Source organism: Tamandua tetradactyla, chromosome 2 (genome assembly GCF_023851605.1).
Source record: "Tamandua tetradactyla isolate mTamTet1 chromosome 2, mTamTet1.pri, whole genome shotgun sequence".
Taxonomy (NCBI): Eukaryota; Metazoa; Chordata; class Mammalia; order Pilosa; family Myrmecophagidae; genus Tamandua; species Tamandua tetradactyla.
In genome coordinates, this window is record NC_135328.1 from 75336549 (window position 1) to 75361768 (window position 25220).

A 25220-nucleotide genomic window follows, 5' to 3' on the forward strand; every position below is an offset into this window, starting at 1 on the left:
ACTGGTCTTTCTTGTTGTAAGTGTGAAGGTTCATTACAGTTATCCTGTTTTCAATCCACTTTGGAATATTAGGAATTGAAAGGTGGTTTTAGTTTTGTTTACCTGATGTTCTCAGAATTTACAAAGTGTGTGAAAATCCTTAAGAAATCCTGAGCTGGGCCCTGGATTTAGGGACCCAGTAAGACGTCTCTGAGTAAAAACATCAGGGTCCTTTTGGTTGGTTATGATATAATTGCATTATATTATTACAAGTACGTGGGAATAAGAATCTTTGTGGATGATAGACAAATAATTACGATGCATGTGCCATCACTTGGTTTTGCCTTTGAGTTTTCTCTTCCGCATTACTCTGGTAACAAATCTTTCTTCCATGGAGGAAATATTAACCATGTGAGAAAGGGTGGCCTGCTCCATAGTCCTGAGTTTCAAGGATGGACAAGTCAAGAAATTTGGATCTTTAGGAGGCATCATTCTTGAATATCAAAGAGAACTCTTTCCACCTGGATGGCTAAGGCAGTGGAATCTGAGCCTAGGATTCTTTGTGACCATCTTGTCGATGATGTACAAGATGTACTAAAGGATGGGGAAAAAAGACACATCCTCATGGTTTGTGTTTGAGCCTGTTAGATCCCATTGGCATTCCCGCAGCAGCCAATAATGGTTTGCTCTTGCCATGAGACTCACTGCTAACGCGTCTTTTGCTTTTCCTGTAGGGCCCAGATCCCAAATGAAATGAATTTTATAAATACTTTTTTACATCTACGTCCTTTGTTTGTGTAAGCACCAGTGGGTCAGTGAACACTCACCTCTTTCTCAAGGTTCTAGCTCAAAGGTCATTGAATGAATGAATGAATGAATGAATGAATCCACTGCACTGGATCGTTTCCTATTTATTTTGCAGAATTAGTACCTCAGGGAAATTACTTTTTTTTTTAAAAGAGCAGAAACGAGAAACATCTTAAGAGAAATTTAATAAGAATTTATTAAATATTCTAATACAGTAAGATTCATTATAAAGCAAAGGTGAACATATTTATATAAAACAGAACATATAAATAGAAAAAGCATAAACATGATAAATTTGTTGAAATGCTTAAATAAATAAATAAATAAATAAATACTTTATGAAACTAAGTTCAGTTACGGGTCACTAGATACAGTATGTGTGACAGATCCTGAAAATATTGGTCCTATATATGCTTAATAATGATGAAAAACTTGCTAATTTTGAATCCAATTATTTTATAGAAGGAGCAATAAATATCGCCTTTGAAATAATTGGAACGTAAGTCTGAGCACAGATGTTCACCTCTGAGAATCAGTTTCTTTCTTAATTCCTGAGTTTCTTGTGAGCTTATGAATGAAGAGAAGCCATCTCCTGATTTCCACTCTGACAACCTCCCAGGCACAGTTACTGTGTTTCTTCTCTTGCAGATAGAGATGAATTCTCTGGAAGTAGCTCCTCACAGCCAGTTTGGGGACCTTTATTCCCAGGAGAGATCCTTCTTCTCCCATCTCCTGCAGCAAACAGGTCTCAAGGTCCTCCAGCTGGCGGTGAAGTCCTGAGAGGAGTTGTTCCAGGAGGGTCGTGTTCCAAACAGCAGAGGAGGCCTCTGTGTGGAAGAGGTTGAAGATCTGCTGGAGCATCTCGTGGACGACAGACAGGGCCTGGGCCTTCTGGACCCGGCTGGCCTCCACCATCTCCTGGGGGAATCTGAAGTCAGTCCTGTCCTTCAGGCAGGAGAGAAGGGAGATCGTCCCCATTTGTCCCAACACTGTGAGGGTCTCCTGCTTTCCCACGTCAAGGCTCTGAGGCAGGTCACAGCTGAAGGAGCTGATGGGGCTGGAGAAGATCATCACCAACACCAGCAGTGAAGGGACTGAAAAAGCCATTGGTGAGTTCCAAGAAGACCCTCTTCTGGTTGAGATGGGGGACCGTGAGCTTTGAACCAGGTTCTCTGAGGACTTTCTTCCATGTGTGCCATTTAAATACTGAAGACAAGAATTTCATTTTCTGAATTTCATCCAGACCTTTCTATTCCCCATTTTGGAATTTCCCATCTCCTCAGGGGCCTGAGAAGATGTTTCAGTTCTAATTCTTTCTGTATTTTTACGTTGAAAGTTCAGTTTACACTTTAAAATCTTAGAATTTCCAATCCAGTGGAATGTTTACATTTTAATAAACATCAATTATTAATGGAGAGAGATATCTGTATCCATTTTCCATGTTAAGAAGAACTTTGAAGAAATCATTCCTATGCTTTTTTAAAATCCTTTTTTCCCCACTCTAGATATCATTCATGGAAGTGTTGAAATACTAATCAGGTATGAAAGGTATGTCCTTTATGTGCCTAGATATATTTTTTGTGTTTTTATGTCTTATTCTCAATACCAGGCACTTGGTAATCTAAAGCAAAAGGGCTCCTTAGACTTCCCTCAACCCATAGGAACTTTCACCTGGCTCATGCTGGTATAAATGATGAAAGGTTGTAGATCTCAGAACAAGAGAACATGGTTCATCCTTAACCCATTTTCTAGCTGAGTATCTGCCCCCACTTAAGTGGATAATGAAGCCACGCAAAGGGGAATTAGTTGTGTATGCGTGTGTTTGAGTGTGTCTGTGTGTGTATGTACAGTTGTGTGGTTTGGAAGGATGGAGAGTCTTGAATAATTGTTTCCAATTTCACAGAGATACACTCAAGTGCACCATTATTGTGAACTTTCTTAAAGCATCCCTTATCTCACTTGTAATTCCACAAATGTAGCCCACCCTCTCTTCATAGCCTAGACTTTTAATATTTAGTTTAGTGTTCTAACAACACTAACAAATTTTTTACAGTCATTCCCTAAAAATAAGGAACACGTCAGCCTACCTTTCATAGAACCCTTGAGACAATCCTGTATTTTGTGATGGTAAGTGTGGGCAGTGGAATTGTTCTACTTATGAGCCTATATTATGTAATCTCCCAAGTTTCCTCCTCTTAATTCAAGCATCACCATATAGTTTGTATGTATATGAACGGCTCAAAGTGGTCAATAGTGACATATAAGGTGTCACTTTTCTTCAGGTGTATAATAAGTCTGATAGCCTCCTCTCTTCATAAGGGAAGATTTCTCTATCATTATTAAATCCATATACTATAAATAGCTTTATGACACTCTGGTTGCCAAATCTGATTTTCTTTATTCTACTTAATTGAGATAGTACTGAACTGCCCATCATTGTACTGAGCTCAGGCTATACCAAGATGGTTAACCTGCCCTCAAAATGAGCACAGGGCAACAATTAATAACCTTGAGATGCTTATGCGGTTAGAATGTGTGCACTGTGCTCTTTTGTTGCACATGGCAGAGACACTGTCCAGCCCAATCCATTTTACTAGCTGCATCAAAATAATGACAAATTAATCCATTTATTCTTTCACATATTTTACATAATTAAAAAATTGTTCCCTCTTCTTTGGTATTAGTCTTTGCACTGATTAAATGTTTCCTAATGCCCCTGCAATATTTCTAATTTCATTTTGAGGTTTGTTGCAAAAAAGAGAAGAGAAAATGGAATGGGAAAATAATATTCTCTGAATGATTTTCGAGGTATCAGGTAGTCGGCTCACTTTTAATTTCTAGAAAATAAAAGGAAGCTGTCATGGAAAAGTAATGCACAAAGGCAAGAGGAAAGCAAATACTGAAAATTAAAAAAGAGGAAGTGACATCTCCCCTCCTGGAAAGACAACATGACGCAGCTGATGACACCACCATGATTCTGGGGCGCTACACAGAATAACAGGTTCCAATGCAGCAGGTGGATGAGACTGCTGAAACCACAGACAGCTCCAGAAGGAGGGTAGCTGGATCTTTAAAATGGACTGTTTCTTCAAAGGCTAGTTTTCACCTTTGAAGGATCAGGGAATATTTTTTTCTTACTTAACTTTCTTCCCATTTATTTTCCCTCTGTTCTTCCACCACCCCCTCCTCCATCTTCCTCACTTTCCCTCCTTCCCTCCATCTCTCCTTCCCTCTCTCTCTCTCCCTGTTTTATTTTTCCACTGACCACAAAGATGATCCAGTCGCACGGATTTAATCTCACCAACTGATATTCCACAAAGAGTGGCTTGCGCACTGAATGGCCATTTAATTAATGTGAGAGAGGTCAGATATCTCAGGAGCTAGTAGATGTTGTGCATTTACCCTGGGCATTACTTCCACACACATATTCAAGTTCACCCAAAGATGAAATTACTAATAAAACTCGCTTTGTTTTGTTTTTTCATGAGCTGAGAATTAAAGGAATGGAGGCAGGTCATCACCGGGAAACATTCATCTAACTTCCATACCCGGCTGGGCTGCTTTTCTCCATTACGGATGTGGCTAACAGGTCTTGTGTTACTTTCTTCCAGATGTTGTTATAAGGACATCGCACAACCATCTTCAGGGCATCCGGACGTAGGAGGAATGATGGTCATTTCCGTGTAACAGGAGCGAGGGGGCAAAGGTCTCACAGCCAGGATGAACTAGAGCTGTGACCTGAACCCGGGCTGCCTAGCTCAGGAGTTTGCTGCCACAACCATAAGAGGGAAAGACCACTGAATAAGGCATTTCCCTGCCATATATAAACACTAGCATTTTTCTATTTACTGGAAGCATCTTCCTCTCTTTCTAGATGAACCAGAATCCTTTTGGATAGAATAGGGCTCACTTAACACCTACTGATTTCCAAGTCTGTCTTTCAAAGAAATGATGCTAGCTTTTGGTCTCAAATGGATCTCTGAAACTCCCCTTTCCCACATGAAATATTTTCAGAAATTAACAAGAAGTTTAATGTATCCATTTTATATTTGTTCTTATTATCTTTTTTTCAGAATCCTTCATATTTCCAACAGAGTTCTTTAATGCGAGGTTACGCACTCTTTGGAATATTTACTCCTTTTTGTACTTGCTGTGGGGCAGAGACTCCTGTGTCTGCTCCTGTGATAGACACTGCTCTAGAATCTAGGGACAGTGTTACTGCCCCCAGGGAGCTCACAGTTCAGTGAGAGGGCAGAAGTCAAAGGAGTAGCTAAGGTGATAACTTCATTACCAGTGTGCAGAGAGCAGCCAACAGCTTAAGGTTAAAGAGTTAAAGTAGAGGGAGTACCATGTAGGGTTTACCACCAATTACAGAATAAATCACGACTTTTGTCCAGCTCAGTAGCCACTCTAAATTTTCTGTTTCTTCATTTATAAAATATAAATGACTACGATGGTTATATTGGAAACGGAAACTGTGAAGATTCAATGAAATTCAGTTCGTGGGATACTTTGTTGAGAATCTGTATATAATAAAATATGGCCATTAATATTAGTATTATAAAAGAAATCTTTACAGATGTAATGAGGTGATGTCATGATAAGCTCTAGGTAACATTGCACTCCCCAGAATCTCCCTTCTACGATGTTGTCTAGACTTTTTCCTAGGAACAACCAAGAAGTTACAAAAAATATATATTTAAAAGCTGTGGCAGATGCTGCACTGAAAGTTCTTGATTTTGATCCCCCATGAGGTACCTATGTTGATAAAAGTTCATTTTTTAATTGAGTTCACACACAAACACCCACATGTAGGTAGAAGGGAAAGTAAAAGGGTAAAATAGGAAAACCCAGAAAATGAAGGCTTTGTGCTGTGAGAACCAAGTGTCCCCACCACATGCTGAGGCAAATCTCCCTCTCCAGGCAGATCTGCAGAGTCACCAGCTCCCCAGGGACCCTCCCAGGCTCTGTGCTGATGGCTCTGCTGAGGCTCTGCCCCTTCCCCACCTGTTGTCTGGCCTGTGTCTGTTCTGGAAACTATGGCTTTCACACTGTCGAGTCAAATGGAGAGCATTTCCTTCTCAGGTAGTTCTGAGGTACAGGAATGACTTCTGATCTCCTCACGTACTCCCAGTAGGGAACCAGTCTGAGAAGATGCCACCGCTGGTCTGCATGAGCTACTCCAGCAAAGCTTCAACCTTTTCATACAAGTGGATCTTTTCTGGCCTGGGATGAGACCCTGCTGGACACATTCCTCTTTGGATTTCATCAGCACCTGGATGACCTGGAGACATGATTGGAGAAGGAAATGAAGAAAGATCAGACACCTCTGGGAAGTGAGAGCTCCAGACTGGCTCTGAGGAGGCACTTCTGAGGAATCAGAATGGATCTGAAAGGAAGCAATACAGTTTCTCTGCCTGGGAGGTGGTTCAATTTGAAATGAGAAGGTGCTTTTTTTCATTAGGAAGCTCCAAGGACACCTCTGTAAATTGTGGATTTGCTGATTCCCAAACTGTTTATCTGGTCAACTACATTGCTCTTTCCAAGCCTGAGAGTGCAATCACCATCACTGCTTTAGTGATTTAAAAATAAATCATGGCAATTTTGATGGGTTCATGAGCCATTTAGAACAAGGAAATGCATCTTCCATTTGCTATAACTAAACAAAATTTTATTATTTTAATTTTATTTATTGATATATTTATGTTGTTTACAAAATTTAAGTATTTATCATCCAGTAAATGTATGTTTAATATTATATTTTGGACAAGACTCTACTGTTAATTTTTAGGTTATGGGAAATAAATGCCATTTGAGTACACAATTTTTTTGCTTCACACTCTTTGTTAATATAAAGATTGCCCAAAGCTTTGCTCACACACACACAAAAAAGAAACAGGAAAAGCACCTGAATGAAGAAGGAGTGGGAACCCTCAGCACCAGTCATACTATGATGGGCATCATGAGTAAGTATTGAATCTGACCCCCCAGGACATAACTGAGCTGTAGAAAGAAGAGCTCCATGGAGAAGAGCCCAAGGTCTGGACCCCGTCCTCTGCTTTGTGCCTGCAACATGAGTGATACTTTATGTGCCATTGAAGAACTGAGTGAGCCAAGGGAAGTTTACTCTGCTTCTAAACTGTGGGCACTGGAGAGTGTGGGAGAGATCCGAGGAAGTGAGAGGAAGCCTCACATGTGTGACCGGACCCTGAATATTTTCACTTCTTCATTCTGTGTTCTAAATATTTCAAGCATAAAATAGAATGCTATATCATATAATAAAATAATTAGCTTGCAATGTCCTTTTATTTCCTATGATGGTTTCTTATTTAGTGTTTATTTGACTCTCAAATTTACTAGAAATTCTTGGTGGCATTTTTATCATTTTGCTATTGTTTACCTGATAAAGAGTGTTTTAGTTCCTTCTATATACTACATACTAGGGGTGGAGTTAGGTGCCAGGGACACAAAGTTGAATAAAATTTTATACCTGCTTTCTAGTTGTCTACCCTTCTAGACAGCTGGCCTAAGGAGAAAAAGGGCAGCTAGTGGTGCTTCCCTGAGAAATGGAGAGAACAAGGACACATCAGTGTATCTTATACTCAGCCTCACTGGCATGCAGTGTGGAGCTGCGTTCTGAATATTGTGTGGCATCATTATGTTGTCAGATTCTGTTTAGATGGGAAAATACTTGGAAAACAACTATCATTCAGCAGATGTGACAACGGCATCCCCAGTATGAAAAGACAGGCAAAATATGAACTGAATGTGAGCAAAAATGTGAAAGATGTAGGTCTTTCAAATCGGAAAGAAAAAAGTAATACTATTTCTGTTGTGAAAAGACATGATCTTAGATATAGAACATTCCAAAGAATCCACAAGAAAGCTCCTAGCAGCGATAAATGAATTCAGCAAAATTGTTGCATATTATTAGATCATTGTACAGAATTACTTGTTTTTCTGTACGCCAGCAGTCTGAAATGAAAATAATGAAACAGTTCCTTTTACAACAGCCTCTCCTAAATTCATCACAGAAATAGAAGTTTCAGGATATATATATACATATGTAAATATTAAGGGTTTTCCTGTAAGAATAACCTCCCATGACTGTAACGATAGACAAGACTAGGGATAGACAAAATTCCATAGAGCAGGACATGAGTTGGACTCTGGTGAAGAAGGTTTTGATGAATTTCTCAGGAGAAGCTGGCTGGCTGAAGGAGAGGTAGAAATTCTCCTTTTTGATTGCTGAAAACACCAGTTTCTCCCATAAGCCCCTCAGCTGATTGGAATGGGCTTCTCCCATTGCCACAGGCACTCTTCTTTGTTCATTGTAGATGTGATCAGCCATAGTTGTGATCAACTGATAATGACAAATATGCTCACAGCAACAGTTAGGCCAGTGCTTGTTTGTCCAAACCACTGCCACATTGATCTAGCCAAGGTGACACAGGAAATTATCCATCAGAGATGTGAAAGACCTGTCCTTCAAAAACTATGAAATATTGCTAAAAGAGATTAAGAAGAATTAAATAAAAAATAATCTCATGTTCATTGGTTAAAGTATTTAATATTGGTAGCATGTGTTCTTGACATATTTCTTCTGTAGTACCACTGATTGTCCTGGAGTTATCCTTATTTCCTTCCCTTTTTTGGCTGGCCTCTTTCTCATCTACCTCTCTCTCTGTTTTGGTTTGCTAAAGCTGACAGAGTGCAAAATACCAAAAATGGATTGGCTTTTGCAAAGGGTGTTGATTAGGTTACAAATTTAAGGTTTAAGGCCATGAAAACTGTCCAAATTAAGACATCAAAAGGTGGATAGCTGGACCCTGAAGAAAGTCTGTTGGCTTATGACACTCCCTTCTCAGCTGGGAAGGCCGTAGCTGACATTTGCTGGTCCTTGCTCCTGGTTTGTGGCCTTCAGTTTCAGATTCCAGTGATTTCCTCTGTGTGTCCTTTGGGTCTTCTCTGAGCATCTTTGTGGTGTTTCTATCTCTAAGCATCTGTGGGTCCTCTTTTAGGTTCTCCTGGGAAAACTCTGGATTTCAACTTTTATTGTCCTAGGCTTTTTTTGCCTCCAAGCCTCTGTGCTTTGTTCCAGAATATCTCCCTCTTTAAGGACTCCAGTAAACAGATCAAGACCCACTTTGAATGGGTGGGATCACATCTCCATGGAAACAACCTAATATCAAGGTTCCACCCAACAATAGATCTGCACCCCCAAGATTAGAATAAAGGACATGGCTTTTCTTGGATGGGTAACAGTTTGAAATTAGCACACCTCAGTTAGAAAAAGGGAGAATATATTAGAAACTATTACTAAGAAAAACATTCTGCTATTCTGACTAATATAGCAGCTAAGATATAACTCTCCAAGTCTGGAGCTCAGCTCTTCCTGAACAGTGAGGAGGAAGGCCCACCCTCTGCCTTTGGGGCAAACTCCCCTCTCCAAATGCATTGGTGGGCCTGCACTCCTAGCCTTAGGGTTCTTGACTTCAGTCCTTAGCTTCTATGGTTCTGCCCCTGAAGATATTTTTCTTTCAATTTGTCCCTTCTCACCTTTAGTCCAGACTTATAGTGGTTTAGTTTGTACAAGTCCCATAAAACTCTTGTTCGTTCCCTATACAATAGGCTAAGATTATACCCATCAGAAAAAAAGGATTTTCCGTTAATTCTTTCTGGATATCTCCATCTCGAATCATCCTTTGTCCTGTAATGGCTGACTGCTTCTATGTTTGGTCAGATCCTCATGTGGGGCACTACTTTCTGGGGTATCCTTTTCTGGAAACCCATAATTTTCCAGACTGACAATTTCTGGTGTTTTTGTACCCAAGATTTCCCCTCTCAACTTACCTCTTTCCTCTCGCATTTTACTTTAAGCTGCAAGGAGAAGCCACTGCATTTGGCACATTTTCATTGGAAATTTCTTCTCCTAAATATTCAAGTTCATTACTCTCAAATTCTGCTTTCCATCTACAAAGAATGCCTTCCTTCCAGTTTTCAATTACATGTTCATCATTTCTGTCTAAGCCCTTATCAGATGTATCTTTAGACTCCACATTTCTAGCAACAGTCCCTTCAAAGCATTCTAGGTCTTCTCTATTAAGCTTCTGACAACTCCTCCAGAATCTTCCCCTTTTCCATTTAAAAAGCTGTTCTAACATTCTGGTAATTGTGAGCTGCAGCAACACCCCACTTCTATGGTCCCCAACTCACTCAGTTGCTGGCTAGCAGATTGTAATATACCAAAAACAGAACAGTTTTTAAAAAGGGAATTTAATAAGTTGCAAGTTTACAGTTGTAAGACTGTGAAAATTAAGGCAAGGTTATGAGAGTGTCCAAATTAAGACTTCCAGGGAAAGATTCCTTGACTCAAGTAGACTGATGGGTCCAGAATACCTCTTTCAGCTGGAAAGGGACATGGTGAAATCTGCTAGCTTTCTCTCCCAGATTCTTGTTTCAAGAAGCTCCCCTGGGAGCCTCTTCCTTCTCATCTGCAAAGGTCTCTGGCTGTGTGGATTCTGTGAGTTCTGGTGACACTAAAGCTTTTTCCAAAATGGCTCCCTCATAAAGTGCTCCAGTAAACATCCCCACCTGAAATAAGTGGAAACAATGCACCTCTTGGTCTTTCTCAAGGAGCTGTGTAGGCATGTACGTGTGTGTGTGTGTGTGTGTGTGTGTGTGTGCATGTGGGGCACACCTTCAATACTCAGCCAGGCCCCTTACAACTTTGCCTTAGTCTTCACTTCCTGCTTATGCCCAGCCTTAACATCAGCCAGAGCAGGAGATTAGGTCTTTTCCAAGTTTTCCCTGAGCATTTGCACAGCTCTACAATTGTGCAGGCCCTTCTACATTCCCAGGAATATGATGGAGTTCTTCAAAGCCCCTATGGATATCTTATTCCTTAGCTTTTTCTTCTCAGCTTTTAGACTAGGATATTGTTTGGCCCTACTGTTCCCTTTACCCATTGCCTCAGGTGGCCAATACATTAAAACACTTGCCTGTAAGTGTTTTTGAGAAATGCTCTTCAGGGAGAATTTTTTAGTATTGGGTGATCTCCTTACAGGTATAATAATGATAATCCTTTCCAGTGCGCTCTTTGCACCTGACAGGTCAAATAATATCAATCATTGGGAAAGAGGGTGTGAAGGCGTTCCTGCTCCATTCTGCTGCCTCCAGTACCCAGGATGCAGTCTGCTACTCTTCAAGGCTCCTACTGAGCTTGAGTGTACGGGAGAGGACTAGGACAAGTTAAATGCCACAACTCTTGCTGTTCTTTACTGAGATTCAGTTGCTTTACTTGAATAAATGCTCCCAGGTTTTGTAAGTCTTTGGTTAATTTCCAGATTTCTGAAAAAGTGGATTCTGCCAATTATTGCCAGGTCTTTTTTTTTGTTGCATTTTTGAAAGACAATTTTTATGGGTGTTTACTCTGCCATTTTCATGGGTGTCACTGGACTGTACATATGGATCTGAGGAAATTAACTTCAACAGACAAAATTGGGTCTTTCTTTAAAGACCCATTTATTTGAACTATTGTCAATAACTGACAAATGTCAGGAGCAATTTTGCTTTCACAAATACAGCTTCAACAAACACTGCCTTCTTGCTCTGGTTAGTTTTGTATCTGGTGCTGTATCTTTCTGTCCTTGAGATATTTAACCTAAATAAGAATTTAGATAGGCTATAGAGTAAGAAGTTGTTGGGGATTTACGAACATGAATTTCATGTTTCTAATGGGTTTGTTTTTTTTAAATTATTTTTTTCTATATTTGTTTTTTAATGCACAGGACTCCAGACTGTCCTTTCTTTTCCCTATTTCTCATGTAATTCACTCATCACAGGTGGACATCTTGGCAGGGAGATCAATTTGCCCAGCCTTTAAGTCAGGTTTTACCTACATCCAGCTGATGGCAATAAAATCCAGGTTTACACTTCTTTGGTTATGGGATGTTTTACCATGCAAAGGAAGACTCCAAAGCTGAGGGGGCATGGAACACAGAGAAGAATGCTGCCTGAGATCTCAGTGCTCTCATTGTTTTAGCTTGATCCATTCTGGGATTGGATGACAAGTTGCCAAAAGAAAAAGGTCATTGAAGGCTCATGGTTGGAGGAGGGAAGTTCTGGTCTTTAAACTTTGCACTAACCCAACCAATTCATCTGGTTCTTGGTTAAAGATTATGGTGAAGCCAAGAGAAGGGGACAGTCCACACGGCACTCAAGCAGACCTTTCAGCTCTTTCCTTAAGTGTAAACGAGCCTCACTATAGGTTCAAATGTGACATCCTAAAACATGCAGAAGTTGCAGTAATGATGGCAACAGTTTTATTATCATCAACCAAAAAGTTTTACATTCCATGGTGGAACTATATTCAGAGCCAGTTTACAAACAAGGCCAGCATATCAATCGCACTGCTTTACATTCATATGCTTCATTTTAATGTGAGAATTGTTTAATCCTAGTAGATCACTGCCTTATTGATGACAAGATTTCTGACAATTTCTAAGAAAATGACAGTAATATAGCAGCATCCTGCATCAACTACTGTCATTGCTGGAGCATTCAAAGTTAACATTATTTTGTGAATAAAATAATACAAGAATCACGTTTATTCATTAAATTATTCAGTCATCTCACCTACTTATATATGAACATAAGTTCCCAGTTTTATCTGTGCATATCATGTGTGCTGCACACACTTGCCAGGCTGACTAAAAGTACCATTCCAAAAGGAACTACCATTGAGCCATGGAATGAGTTAAATTTGGTGATATTTTTAATTAAAAAATTAGGGGATAATTTAAGTTGATTTTTGAAATATATTGTCTTTAAATTAATGACAATTGTAGAATTTAAGGGGCTATGATAAGTGTTAAGCACAGGTAAAAGTAACATAAAAGTAAAGCATAAATCAATAAAATGAGAACCAAAAACAATACAATAAGTGATTAAATATAAACTGTTTAAACATCCCTATTAAAAGGAAAACTCTTGACTCAATTAATAAACAACTCCATAATTACTCTCAGTAGAGGGAAATGGATAATATAAAATAATAATAAAAAATAAAAGCAAGCAATGCATAGAGATAGAGCAAGACTATAAGAGGGAAAGATGTAGAGGTCACAATATTGCTATCAAAGAGATCTTGATAATGAGTAATAGTCATAAGAATTCAGTGAAAAAGTGTTAAATTTGAAAAATCGTGTCAAGATATAAAGGAAACACATATAATCCATAACTAAATTATAAAAGTCATGGAACTAAAATGAAAGTAAAATGAGACATTCAACAATTATTTCTAGAAATAAATAAAATGTAAAGAGAAACATGATGCATTATTGAATTTTAGCACGATATTGTTTTTTTCTAAAAATTATATAGAAAAATAAGAAGGATAAAAATAATTGGGAAATACTATTTAAAGAGTAAATTAGTGACTAAGATTCTGGGCACTGTAACCTAAAACAAGAAAAACAAGCTCTTTAAAATACTTATAAATCGTTACCAAAAATCATCACATATTAGACTACAACAACTGCCTAGTAAATAACGACTATCATTTATTGAGCACCTACTATATGCAAGATCAAGGAACTGTAGATGCTAGTACATTAGAGTACTATCATTCACACCCTAATACTATTTCCCCAAGTCCAAGTGAATTATAATCAAAATTTATGATTTAGACTAATTCATCATGAGTAAGAAGACTGATCTTAGAAAATTGAAGATTGTATGACAAGTCTTCTCCATATAGATGTATTCACAGTTGAAATTTTGAAATTATCGTATTTTGCCCCTCAGTAAAATTGCATTATGAATCAGGGTGCGTTTGCTCATGGGATGAAGACAGTATAAGGATTAACTTGTCCAAAGGATTAATCCAAAGCATGTCAGGACATAGTAAGCCTTCTATTTGCATTCATATACACATATCATCATAACTTGAAAATATAACAGAATGAGGTAACAATAGAGATCAAAGAAGTGAAGAGTGCAAGGAAACTAAAAACATAACAGCAGAACTAGAACCCAAATATAAGGGAGAAAGAATAGAAATGACAGATCAGAACTAATGTCCTCCAATAAAAGACAAATGCCAAATTTCTCTAAATGAAGAAATGCTATTACTAAGAGACGAAAAGGATGATAGAAAATAAGGTGTAATGGAAATTAATGAATGGAGTTCCTTATAAGACTGTAGGTACTCTTGAGGAATAAAAAAGAAGAGTTGCAAAAGAGTCAATATTCAAAGATATAGTGAAGGATCATTACTCACATTTGATTAGAGACCTGAGTCAGTGGATGAGCAGAGACCAGCAGGACAAGACCTGGTGGGAAAGGCTGTGAAGTATCTCCACTGCCCAGCGGGACTCTAGGTGCTCTAACCACTGCGTACAAGTCCCCTAGGAGGCTGACATCCAGCTGCAAGATGTTTTTTTTCCAGTAACTAGGTTCATCTCATAACACAAAATCCTCATTCTCAGGAAGAGGTGAATGGAGACAGTGTGTACATTACTGACTCTCTGCCTGTGAGATCTCCTTTGTACTGGGTGATGCAACATTTGATCCTTTCTCTTGACAGCAATCAAAAGGGCTCAAGCAGTGTGAATCTTACATTTTTTCTTTAAAGAACAATTTCACATGCAATCTGATAAGGACAGCTCATGTATAAGAGGTGACCAATCCAAGATAATTGATTGTGTTGCTGCCTTGACATTCGATCAAATCCAGTATTAGAAAACAGAGAAAAATTATTTCCATCCTTGTGCAGCAAGCTAACAGATTTGCTAGCTTAAAAGTGCTGTTTTGGGGGTTACCAGACTTTCTTTTTCTAAGTGTGAAGTTCCATTACAGTTGTTCTGTTTTCCATCCACTTAGGAATATTAGGAATTGGATAGCGGCTATAGTTTTGTTTACCTAATGTTCTCAGAATTTACAAAGTGTGTGAAATTCCTTAAGAAATCTTGCACTAGGCCCTGGATTTAGGAACCCAGTGAGACTTATGTTATCCCCCTCTGAGTAAAAGGTCAAGGTCCTTTTGTTGGTTATGATATAATTGCATCATATTGTTATAAGTATGTGGGAATAAGAATCTTTGTAGATCATAGACAAATAATAGCTATAATCTATGTGCCATCAATTGTTTTTGTCTTTGTGCTTTCTCTTCTGCATTACTCTAGTAATGAATCTTTCTTCCATGAAGAAAATATTAACTTTGTGGGAAAGGGTGGCCTGCCTCCATCTTTCTGGGTTCCAAGAATGGACAAATCAAGAAATCTGAATCTTTAGCATTGTTTTTCTTGGCTACACAGTCTGAAAATTGATCCCGAGTCTCCTACATGAAAGGCGAGCATTCTACCACTGAACCACCCATGCACCTACCAGGCATTGTTTTTGAATATTAAAGAGAACTCTTTTCACCTAGATGGCTAAGGCAGTGGGATCTGAGTCTAGGGTTCTTCATGACCATCTTAACAAAGATTTCATCTAGAGAATGGGAAAAAGACACATCGCCAATATTTTGTTTGAGCTGTGAGATCCCATTGGAATTCCCGCAAGAGCCAATGGTGTGCTGTTGCCATTATACTCACTGCTAAGGGATATTTTGCTTTCCCTGTGTAGCCCAGATCCCAAATGTAACTAATTTTTTAAATGCATTTTTACGTCTATGTCCTTTGCATTAGGTAAGCTCCAGAAGGTCAGCAAGCGCTCACCTCTTTCTCAAGGTTCTCTCTCAAAGGTCATTGAATGAATGAATGGATAGTTGGATGGATGGATAGATGGATGCATCCTCTGCACTGCACAGTTTCTTATGTAGTTTGCAGAATTAGCAGACTGGAGAAGTCCTTTATTTACTTATTCATTTTTAATTTTTATTTTTTTTGCATGGGCAGGCACTGAGAATCTAACCTGGATCTCAGGCTTGGCAGGCAAGAATTCTGCCACTGAGCCACCATAGCAGCACTCGGAAGTCCTTTATTTTTAAAGAGCAGAAATGTCTTAAAACAAATTTAATAACAATTTACTAAACTTCTAAAACAGTAAGTAATGTATTTATTACAAAGCAAAGGTGAACATATTTATATAAATAGAGTGTATAAATTAAAAACCATAAAAATTGTATATTTTTTAAATAAGTAAATTTTTAAAATAAATAAAAACATATTTGAAATAAATAAATACATATTTTGTGAAATAAAGTTCAGTTACAGGGCTTATTTGCAATTCCCCAGATTCTGAAAATATTTGGACATAGATATTCCTAATAATACTACTGATAAAAATTTGCTAATTTTGAATGCAGTTATTTTATAGCTGAATCAAAAAAAAGTGCCTTTGAAATGACTGGAAAATTGAGTCTGAGTTTGGATGTTCATCTTTGGGAATCAGTTTCTTTCCTACATTCTGAGTTTCCTTGTGAGCACATGAATGAAGAGAAGCCATCTCCTGATTTCCACTCTGACAACCTCCCAGGCACAGTGACTGTTTTTCTTCTCTTGCAGATAGAGATGGATTCTCTGGAAGTATCTCCTCACAGCCAGTGTGGGGTCCCTCATTCCCAGGAGAGATTCTTCTCCTCCCATCTCCTGCAGCAAACAGGTCTCAAGGTCCTCCAGCTGGCGGTGAAGTCCTGAGAGGAGCTGTTCCAGGAGGGTCGTGTTCCAAACAGCAGAAGAGGCCTCTGTGTAGAAGAGGTTGAAGATCTGCTGGAGCATCTCGTGGAGGACAGACAGGGCCTGGGCCTTCTGGACCCGGCTGGCCTCCACCATCTCCTGGGGGAATCTGAAGTCAGTCCTGTCCTTCAGGCAGGAGAGAAGGGAGATCTTCCCCATTTGTCCCAACACTGTGAGGGTCTCCTGCTTTCCCACGTCCAGGCTCTGAGGCAGGTCACAGCTGAAGGAGCTGATGGGGCTGGAGAAGATCATCACCAACACCATCAGTGAAGGGACTGAAAAAGCCATTGGTGAATTCCAAGGAGACCCTATTCTGGTTGAAATGGGGGACCGTGAGCTTCGAAAAAGGTTCTCTGAGGACCTTCTTCCATGTGTGCCATTTAAATACTGAAGACAAGCATTTTCATTTTCTGAATTTCACCCAGACATTTCTATTCCCCATTTTGGAAATCCCCTTCTCTTCAGGGGCCTGAGAAGATGTATCAGTTGCAATTCTTTCTGTATTTTTACATTGAGTGTTCAGCTTACACACTAAAATATTAGAATTCCCACACCAATGGGATGCTTACATTTTAATAAACATCAATTTCTAATTGATAGAGCTGTCTGGATCTGTTTTTCCATGTGTTAAGAAGAGCCTCGAGGAAATCATTTCTAGGCTTCTTTTTAAGTTTTCTTTCTACCCCACTAGATATCCTTCATGGAAGTGTTGCTATAGTAATCAAGTATGAAAGATATGTCCTTTATGTGCATAGATCCACTTGTGTTTTCTGTCATGTCCTCAATACCAGGCACCGGGTATCTCCTTAAAGAAAGGGCTCCACAGACTTCCTTCAACCCATAGGAGCTTTCACCTGGTTCATGCTGGTAGGTTTGAAGAAAGGTTGTATTTCTCAGAACAAGTGGAGAATTTGCCTCATTCTTATCACTATTTCTTGCTGGGGTATCTTTGCCCCGACTTTAAGTGGCTAATAAAACCATGCAAAGGGAATTAGATGTATGTTCATGTGTTTGTGCTTGTGTGTGGGGGTGTGTGTGTGCACTTGAGTAGTTCGGTACAGTGGGGAGAGTTGTATTGGTTGGTTGGATAATTGTTTTCCTATTTCAAAGAGACATATTCAAGCACATCTTTTTTTTTTTTTACTACCTTTCTCAAAGCATCCTCTCATCTCACCTAGAGTTCTCATTATTTTCAGAAATGAATTACACCCCCTCCTCATAGCCTAGACTTTCAGTATTTAGTTTAGTTTTCTTACACCTACAAGCTTCTTAGAATTATTCCCTGAAAGTAAGGAACATGTCAGCATACCTTTCCTAGACCACTTTAGAAAATCCTATATTTTTGTGATGGTGGTTGTGGGGCGTGGAATTGGTGTGCATACGTGCCTATATTATTTAATCTTCTAAATTTCCTCATCTTAATTCAAGCAACACCACATAGTTTTGTATGTATATGAATGACTCAGAGTGGTCAATAGTGAATAGTCTTTTTTTCAGGTATGCAAAAATCTGACAGCCTCCTCTCTTTATCCCTATCGCCATCATTACTAAATCTATGTGCCTTAAATAGCTTTATGATGGGCAGTTTTTCAAATTTGATTTCCTTTATTCTATTTAATTGAGTACTGAACTGTGCATCACTGCACTTAGCCCAGATTATACAAAGATGGTTAGCTTGTCCTCAAAATGAGTACCAGGGCAATGATTAATAACATTGAGACATTCAGGCAGTTACAATGTGTGCACTGGGCTTCTTTGTGCTTTGCAGCAGAGAGACTGTCCAGCTCAGTCCTTTATTCTAACTGTATCAAAATAATAACGAAGTCATCCATTTGTTCTTTCACATAGTTCACATACTTTAAAAATTGTTCCCTCTTCTTTGGTACTTGTTTTTGCAATAATTAACAGTATTCTTAATGCCCCCGTAATGTTTTCAATTTCTCTTTGAGCTTTGTTGCAAAAAAAAAAAAGAAAACGTATCGAAAAAATTATTCTGTGTGAATTTCATGACATCAACTATTTAGCTCACTTTTAATATTCGTGGAAAACAAAAGTAAGTAGTCATGGAAAGTAATACACATAGGCAAAAGGAAAGTAAATGCTGAAAATTGAAAAAGGGGAAGTGACATCTCCCCTCCTGAAAAGCGACATGACACAACTAGTGACACCACCAGTATTCTGGGGTGTTATACACAATGACAGGTTTCAATGCAGCAGGTGGATGATAGTGTTGAAACCGCAGACAGCTCAAGAAGGAGGGCAGCTGGACCTTTAGAACAGGCTGTTGCTTAAAAGGTTGGTTTTTAGGTTTGAAAGCTCAGGGAATTTTTTTCTTACTTTCTTCCCAGTTCTTTTCCCTCTCATCATCATGATCCCTCCTCCATCTTTCTTGCTCTCCTTCCTTTCTTTCCTCTCTCCCTCCCTCATCCCCTTCCTCTCTCTCTCTCTCTCCTCTCTGCTTTATTTTTACACTGACCAGAAATATGATCCAATTCCACAGATCAAGTCACACCAGCTGATATTCAACAGAGACTGGCTTGTGCACTGAATGGCCATTTAATTAATGTGAGAGAGGTTAGTTATTTCAGGAGCTAATAAATGTTATGCATTGAGACAGGACATTACTTCCATACACGTATTCAAGTTCACAAAAGATGAAATTATTGATAAATCTCACCTTTTTTTTTTGCACTTAGAATTAAAGGAATGGAACAGATCATTGCGGGGAAACTTCCATCTAGTTTCCATAGCTTGCTGGGCTGCTTTTCTCCATTATGGGAGTGGCTAACAGGTCCTGTCCTTACTTTGTTCCAGATGTTGTTATAAGTACATCATAACCACCATCATCAGGGCATCCCGATGCAGTGGTAATGATGGTCATTTCTGTGCAACAGGAGGGAAGTGGTAATGGGCACACAGCCAGGAAACACTAGAGCTGTGACCTGAACCCGGGCTGCCTAGCACAGGAGTTTATGGTCACAACCATGAGAGGCAAAGTCTCCTCTGAATAAGACATTTTTTCCTGCCATATACAAACACTAACATGATCTACCCTCCAATTCCCATTTTTCCTAGTTATTGGAAGCATCATTCCCTCTTACCAGATAGACCAGGGTCCTTTTGGATGGAATACAGGTCACTTAACTCCTACTAATTTCCAGTCCTGTCTTTCAAAGAAATGGTGCTAGTGGTTGGGCTCAACTGGATCTGTGAATGTCCCTTCCCCACATGAGATATGCTCAGAAATTAACTACAGGTTTAAGTATCCATTTTATATCCGTTTTTATTATCTTTGTTTTCAGAATCATTCATATTTCCAACAGAGTTCTTTCATGCTAGAATATGCATTCTTTGGAATATTTACTCCTTTTTGTACTTGCTGTGGGGCAGAGACTCCTATGTCTGCCCCTGTGACAGACGCTGCTCTAGAATCTAGGGACAGTGTTACTGCCCTCAGGGGGCTCACAGTCCAGTGAGAAGTCAGAAATCAAATGACTAGTTAGGGTGATGACTTCACTACCAGTGTGCAGAGAGCAGCTAAAGGCTTAAGGCTCAAGAGTTAAGGTGGATGGAGGACCGTGTTGGGTTTACCACCAATTACAGAATAAATTGTGTCATTTGTCCAGCTCAGTACCCTCTCAGAATTTTCTGTTTCTCCATCTATAAAATATAAATGACTCTGATGATTATATCTCAAAGGGAAACCGGGAAGATTCAATGAAAGCATGTTTGTGAAATACTTTGCTGAGAGCCTATATATAATAAAATATGGCCATTAAGATTAGTATTGTCAAAAATTTTTACAAATGCAATGAGGGCATGTCATGATAAGCTCTGGTACCATTGCAGATCCAACAATCCCCCTTCTATGACATTGTCTAGACTCTTCTTCCCAGGAACAAACAGGACTTGAGAAAAAATCTGTTCAAAAGCTGTGGCGGATACTGCACTGGAAGTTCTTGATTTGAGTCTCTCGACAGGTACTCATGTCGATAAATGTTCATTTCTTAATTGCCTTCACACACACACACACACACACTCACATACACACACACAAATGTAGAAAGGGAAATGAAAGGGGTAAAATAGGAAAACCCAGAAAATGAAGGTTTGTGTGCTGTGAGCACCAAGTGTCCCCACCACGTGCTGAGACGAGGCTCCCTCTTCAGGCAGCTCTGCAGAGTCACCAGCTCCCCAGGGGCCCTCCCAGGCTCTGTGCTGATGGCTCTGCTGAGGCTCTTCCCCTTCCCCACCTGTTGTCTGGCCTGTGTCCTGCCTGGAAGCCATGGCCATTGGGAACCTTCGCACTGGTGAGTCAAATGGAGAGAATCTCCCTCCTGTCATGTCTGAAGGACAGGCGTGATTCCGATGCCCTCAGATACTCATGAAAGGGAACCAGTTTGCGAAGAAGCTACCACCACTGTCTTGCTTGAGCTGTTATCAAATCTTCAACTTCCTCATCACAAGTGGTTCCTTTGTCGCTTGGGATGAGACCCTGCTGGACATATTCCTCCTTTGACTTCATTGGCATCTGGATGACCTGGAGACATGATTGGAGAAGGAAATGAATTTAGATCAGTCTCCCCTGGAAACAAGAACTCCAGACTGAGAGTGAGGAAGCACTTCCAAGGAATCAGGCTGTATCTGAAACGGAATCAATAGTTCTGTGCCTGGAAGGTGGTCTGGGTTGAAATCAGAAGGTGCTTTCTCTTCATTAAGAACCTCAAAGGAAACCTCCGGAAAGAATGGACATGTGATTCTCAAAAAAGTTCATCTGATCAACTCATTTGCTTTTTCCAAGACTGAGAGTGCAATCATCATCCCTATTTTTATGCCAGATTAAAAATGGATCATGGCAAATTTTATGGAGTCATAAGCCATTTAGAACAAAGAAATGCATCTTCCATTTGCTATAACTGAACAAAATTTTATTATTTTTATTTACTACTTAAATTATTGATATTTTATGTTGTTCACAGTATTTAAGTATTTATTGTCCATTAAGCATGGGTTTAATATCATATTTTGTACAAGACTCTACTGTTAATTTTTAAGTTATAGGAAATAAATGTCATTTGAAGAAAACACTTTTCTTGCTTCATACACTTTCTTAATACAAAGATTGACAAAAGCCTTTGGTCACAAATAAATCCAGGCAAAGCTCCTGAATGAAGAGGGAGTGGGAATCCCCAGCACCAGTCATACTATGATGGGCATCATGAGTAGGGATTGAATCTGATTCCCCAGGACATAACTCAGCTGTGGTGAGAAGAGCTCCATGGTGAAGAGCCCAAGGTCTGGACACAGTCCTCTGCTTGGTGCCTGCAGCATGAGCGATACTTCATGTGCCATTGAAGAACTGAATGAGCCAAGGGAAGTTTACTCTGCTTCTAAACTGTGGACCCTGGAGAGTGTGGGGGAGATTCAAGGAAGTGAGAGGAAGCCTCACATGTGTGTCCAGACCCTGAATATTTTCACTTCTTCATTCTGTGTTCTAAATATTTCAAGCATAAATTTGAAAGATATATCTGTATAATAAAAATATTAGATTGTAATGTCCTTTTATTTTCTATGCTGGTTTCATATTCAGTATTTATTTAACTCTAAAATTTACCTAGAAATTATTGGGAGCACTTTTCTCATTTTACTATTGTTGACTCTATAAACAGTGTTTGAGCTCCTTGTATGAACTACATATTAGGTGTAGAGTTAGGTGCCAGGGACGCAAGGTTGAATAAAACTTTACACGTGCCTTCTCATTATGTATAGTCTTCTAGACAGCTGGCCTTAGGGGAATAAAGGCCACCTAGTGGTGTATTTTTATCTCTGATAAAAGAAGACAAGGAGGACACATGATTGCGTCCTAGACTCAGGCTCATTGGCATGTGTTCTGGTTTGCTACATGCTGGAATGCAATATACCAGAAATGGAATGGCTTTTAAAAAGGGGAATTTAATAAGTTGCAAATTTACAGTTTTGAGGCCGTGGAAATGTTCCAATTCAGGCAAGTCTATAGAAATGTCGATGTCAGGCACCCAGGGAAAGAAAACTTGGTTTAAGAAGGTTGATGAGGTTAAGGTTTTTCTCTCTCGGCTGGAAGGGTGCATGTTGAGCATGACAACAGTCTGCTTGCTTTCTCTCCAGGCTTCCTGCTTCATGAAGCTCCTGGGGAGGCATTTTCCTTCTTCATCTGCAAAAGTTGCTGGCTGATGGACTCCCTGCTTTGTGGTTCTGTGGTGTTTCGTCATCCTTCTCTGCTTCCTCAGAATCTCCAAATGTCGCTGGCTGGTGGATTCTGTGGTTCCCTCAGCCTCGTGACTCTGCTCGGCTCTGCTGTGGCTTTCTCCAAGTTCTCAAAAGGCATTCTCTCCAAAAATGTCTCCTCTTTTTAGGATCCCAGTGAATTAATCCAGACTCACATAGAATAGGTGGAGACACATCTCCATCTAATCAAGTTTAACACCCACAGTTGATTGAGTCACATCTCCGTGGAGATAACCCGATCAAGTTTCCAACCGATAGTACTAAATAGGGATTGGAAGAAACCATTGCTCCCACAAGATTGATTAGGATTAAAATGTGGTTTTCCTAGGGTACATAAATCCTTTCAAACCAGCACAGCATGCAATCTGAAACTGCATTCTGATTAGTGTATGGCATCATTATGAGTCAAATTCTGTTTAGATGTGAAAAGATACTTGGAAAAAAACTGTTATTCAACAGATTTTGGGAGGTGACCACTCAGTATAAAATGATAGGGGTTGGTAAATTCTAATATGATTAACTGAAAGTGAGTAATAATATTTCTGTTGTCAAAAGATGTCATCTTAAATATAGGACATTTCAAAGAATCCACAAGAAAGTTTCTAGGGGTAATAAATGAATTCAGCAAAATTGTTGAATATCATATCACTGTACAGAATTACTTGCTTTTCTATGCACAAGCAATTTTTTTTTTTTTTTTGGCCTGGGCAGGCTCAGGGAATCGAATGTAGATCTCCAGCATAGCAGGCACCAACTCTGCCTGCTGAGCCAACTTGGTCTGCACTACACAAGCAATTTGAAACAGAAATAAGAAAAACTATTCCATTTACAACAGCACGATAAAGAGTTAATATCTAGTAATGCATTAACCAAGGATGTTATATTGGTCAAAATTCTTAACAGTAATAAAAGATACAGGATATATATATATATTTATGTAATATATGTATAAATATATATATATATATTTATGTAAATGTTAAAGGTTTTATTATACGAATAAGCTCACTTGACTGGGGAGATAGACAACCCAAACTCCATAGATAGACAACTTCTGCAGGACACAAGTTGGGACTCTGGTGAAGGCTTTGATGAATTCCTCCAGAGAAGCTGCCTCCTTTTGGATTGCTGAAATCATCAGTTCTCCTGTTAAGCCCTCAGCTGATTGGAATGGGCTTCTCCCATTGCCACAGGTATTCCCCTTTGTTCACTGTAGACGTTATCAGCCATAGTTGTGATCAATTGATAATGACTTATATGCCCTCACAGTAACAGTCAGGCCCGTGCTTGTTTGTCCATGATGTAGCCAAAGTGACTCGTGAATTTAACCATCACAGATGTGAAAGATTTGTCCTTCAAACACTATAAAATATTGCTAAAAGAGATTAAAGATGAATGAAATCAATTAAAAGTCATCCTATGTTCATGGATCAAAGGATTTAATAATGGTAACGTGGTCTTGATGTATTTCTTCTGTAGTACAACTGTTAGCTCTAAAATTATCCTTATTTCCTTCCCTCTCTGGCTGGCCACCTTCTCATCTCCACATCCCTCCCATTTCTGTTTGCAAAATATCAGAAATGGATTGGATTTTTCAAAGGGGGTTTATTAGGTTTTAAATGTACAGTTTAAGGCCATGAAAATGTCCAAATTAAGGCATCAAGAAGATGATACTTAGGCTCTGAAGAAAGTCTCCGTCATATGTCACTCCTTTCTCAGCTGGGAAGGCCCTGTCTGGCCTCTGCTGGTCTTTGCTCCTGGTTCATTGATTTCAGCTTCTGATTCGACTGGTTTCCTCTGTGTGTCCTGTGGGTTTTCTCCAAGCATCTCTGGGGCGCTTCTCTCTCTAAGCACCTGTCAGTCCTCTCTTAGGTTCTCCAGGGCAAACTCTGGATTTCGTCTCTTGTAATCTCCCAGGGTCTCTTTTGTATCCAAGCCTCTGTGCTTGCTCCAAAATATTCCCTCTTAAAGGACCCAGTGAACAGATTAAGACCCACCTTGAACGGATCGGGTCACAGTCCATGGACACAGCCTACTGGAAAAGTCTGACCCAACAGTAAGTCTGTCCTCACAAGACTGGATTTAAAGAACTTGGCTTTTCTGGGGTAGGTAACAGTTTCAAATAGCATTTCTCCCTTACAAAAAGGGATTGTGTATTAGAAACTATTACTGCGAAAAAAAAAGTCTGTTATCCTGACTAACATAGCAGCTAAGAACATAACTCAATTTACTCAAAAGAACTCCATTTTTTATGCCAAATGTTTTAGCACAATTTGGTAATCAAATCTGTTCATCTGACATGAATCCAAATGATTTTTTGTTCATTCGGATCATTAAAAAGTTTAAAAGGATAGCTCTTTTATGTTTTCAGAAAGGCACACCTCATTTTGTATGAAGTTTATATTAAATCTTAAATTGCTGTAAGTTTCACTAAAATTATGTGTATTTCACTCTCTCATCTAGACAAAAGTTATAATTTATTAGTCAAGA

At 39.2% G+C, this 25220-nt stretch overlaps 2 protein-coding genes and 1 pseudogene across 2 annotated transcripts; 1 reads left to right on the forward strand and 2 right to left on the reverse strand.

The window, feature by feature from the left end:
- Positions 1-1305: 1305 nt before the first annotated feature.
- On the reverse strand, positions 1306-1893 carry LOC143656494 (interferon omega-1-like). The gene has a single exon (XM_077128596.1). The coding sequence runs from the start codon at positions 1891-1893 to the stop codon at positions 1306-1308; it is 588 nt and encodes a 195-aa protein (XP_076984711.1).
- A 14297-nt stretch (positions 1894-16190) lies between these two features.
- LOC143656505 (interferon omega-1-like) lies at positions 16191-16754 on the reverse strand. The gene has a single exon (XM_077128597.1). The coding sequence runs from the start codon at positions 16752-16754 to the stop codon at positions 16191-16193; it is 564 nt and encodes a 187-aa protein (XP_076984712.1).
- A 34-nt stretch (positions 16755-16788) lies between these two features.
- Positions 16789-21272, forward strand: LOC143656513 (interferon alpha-2-like; annotated as a pseudogene).
- Positions 21273-25220: the final 3948 nt, after the last annotated feature.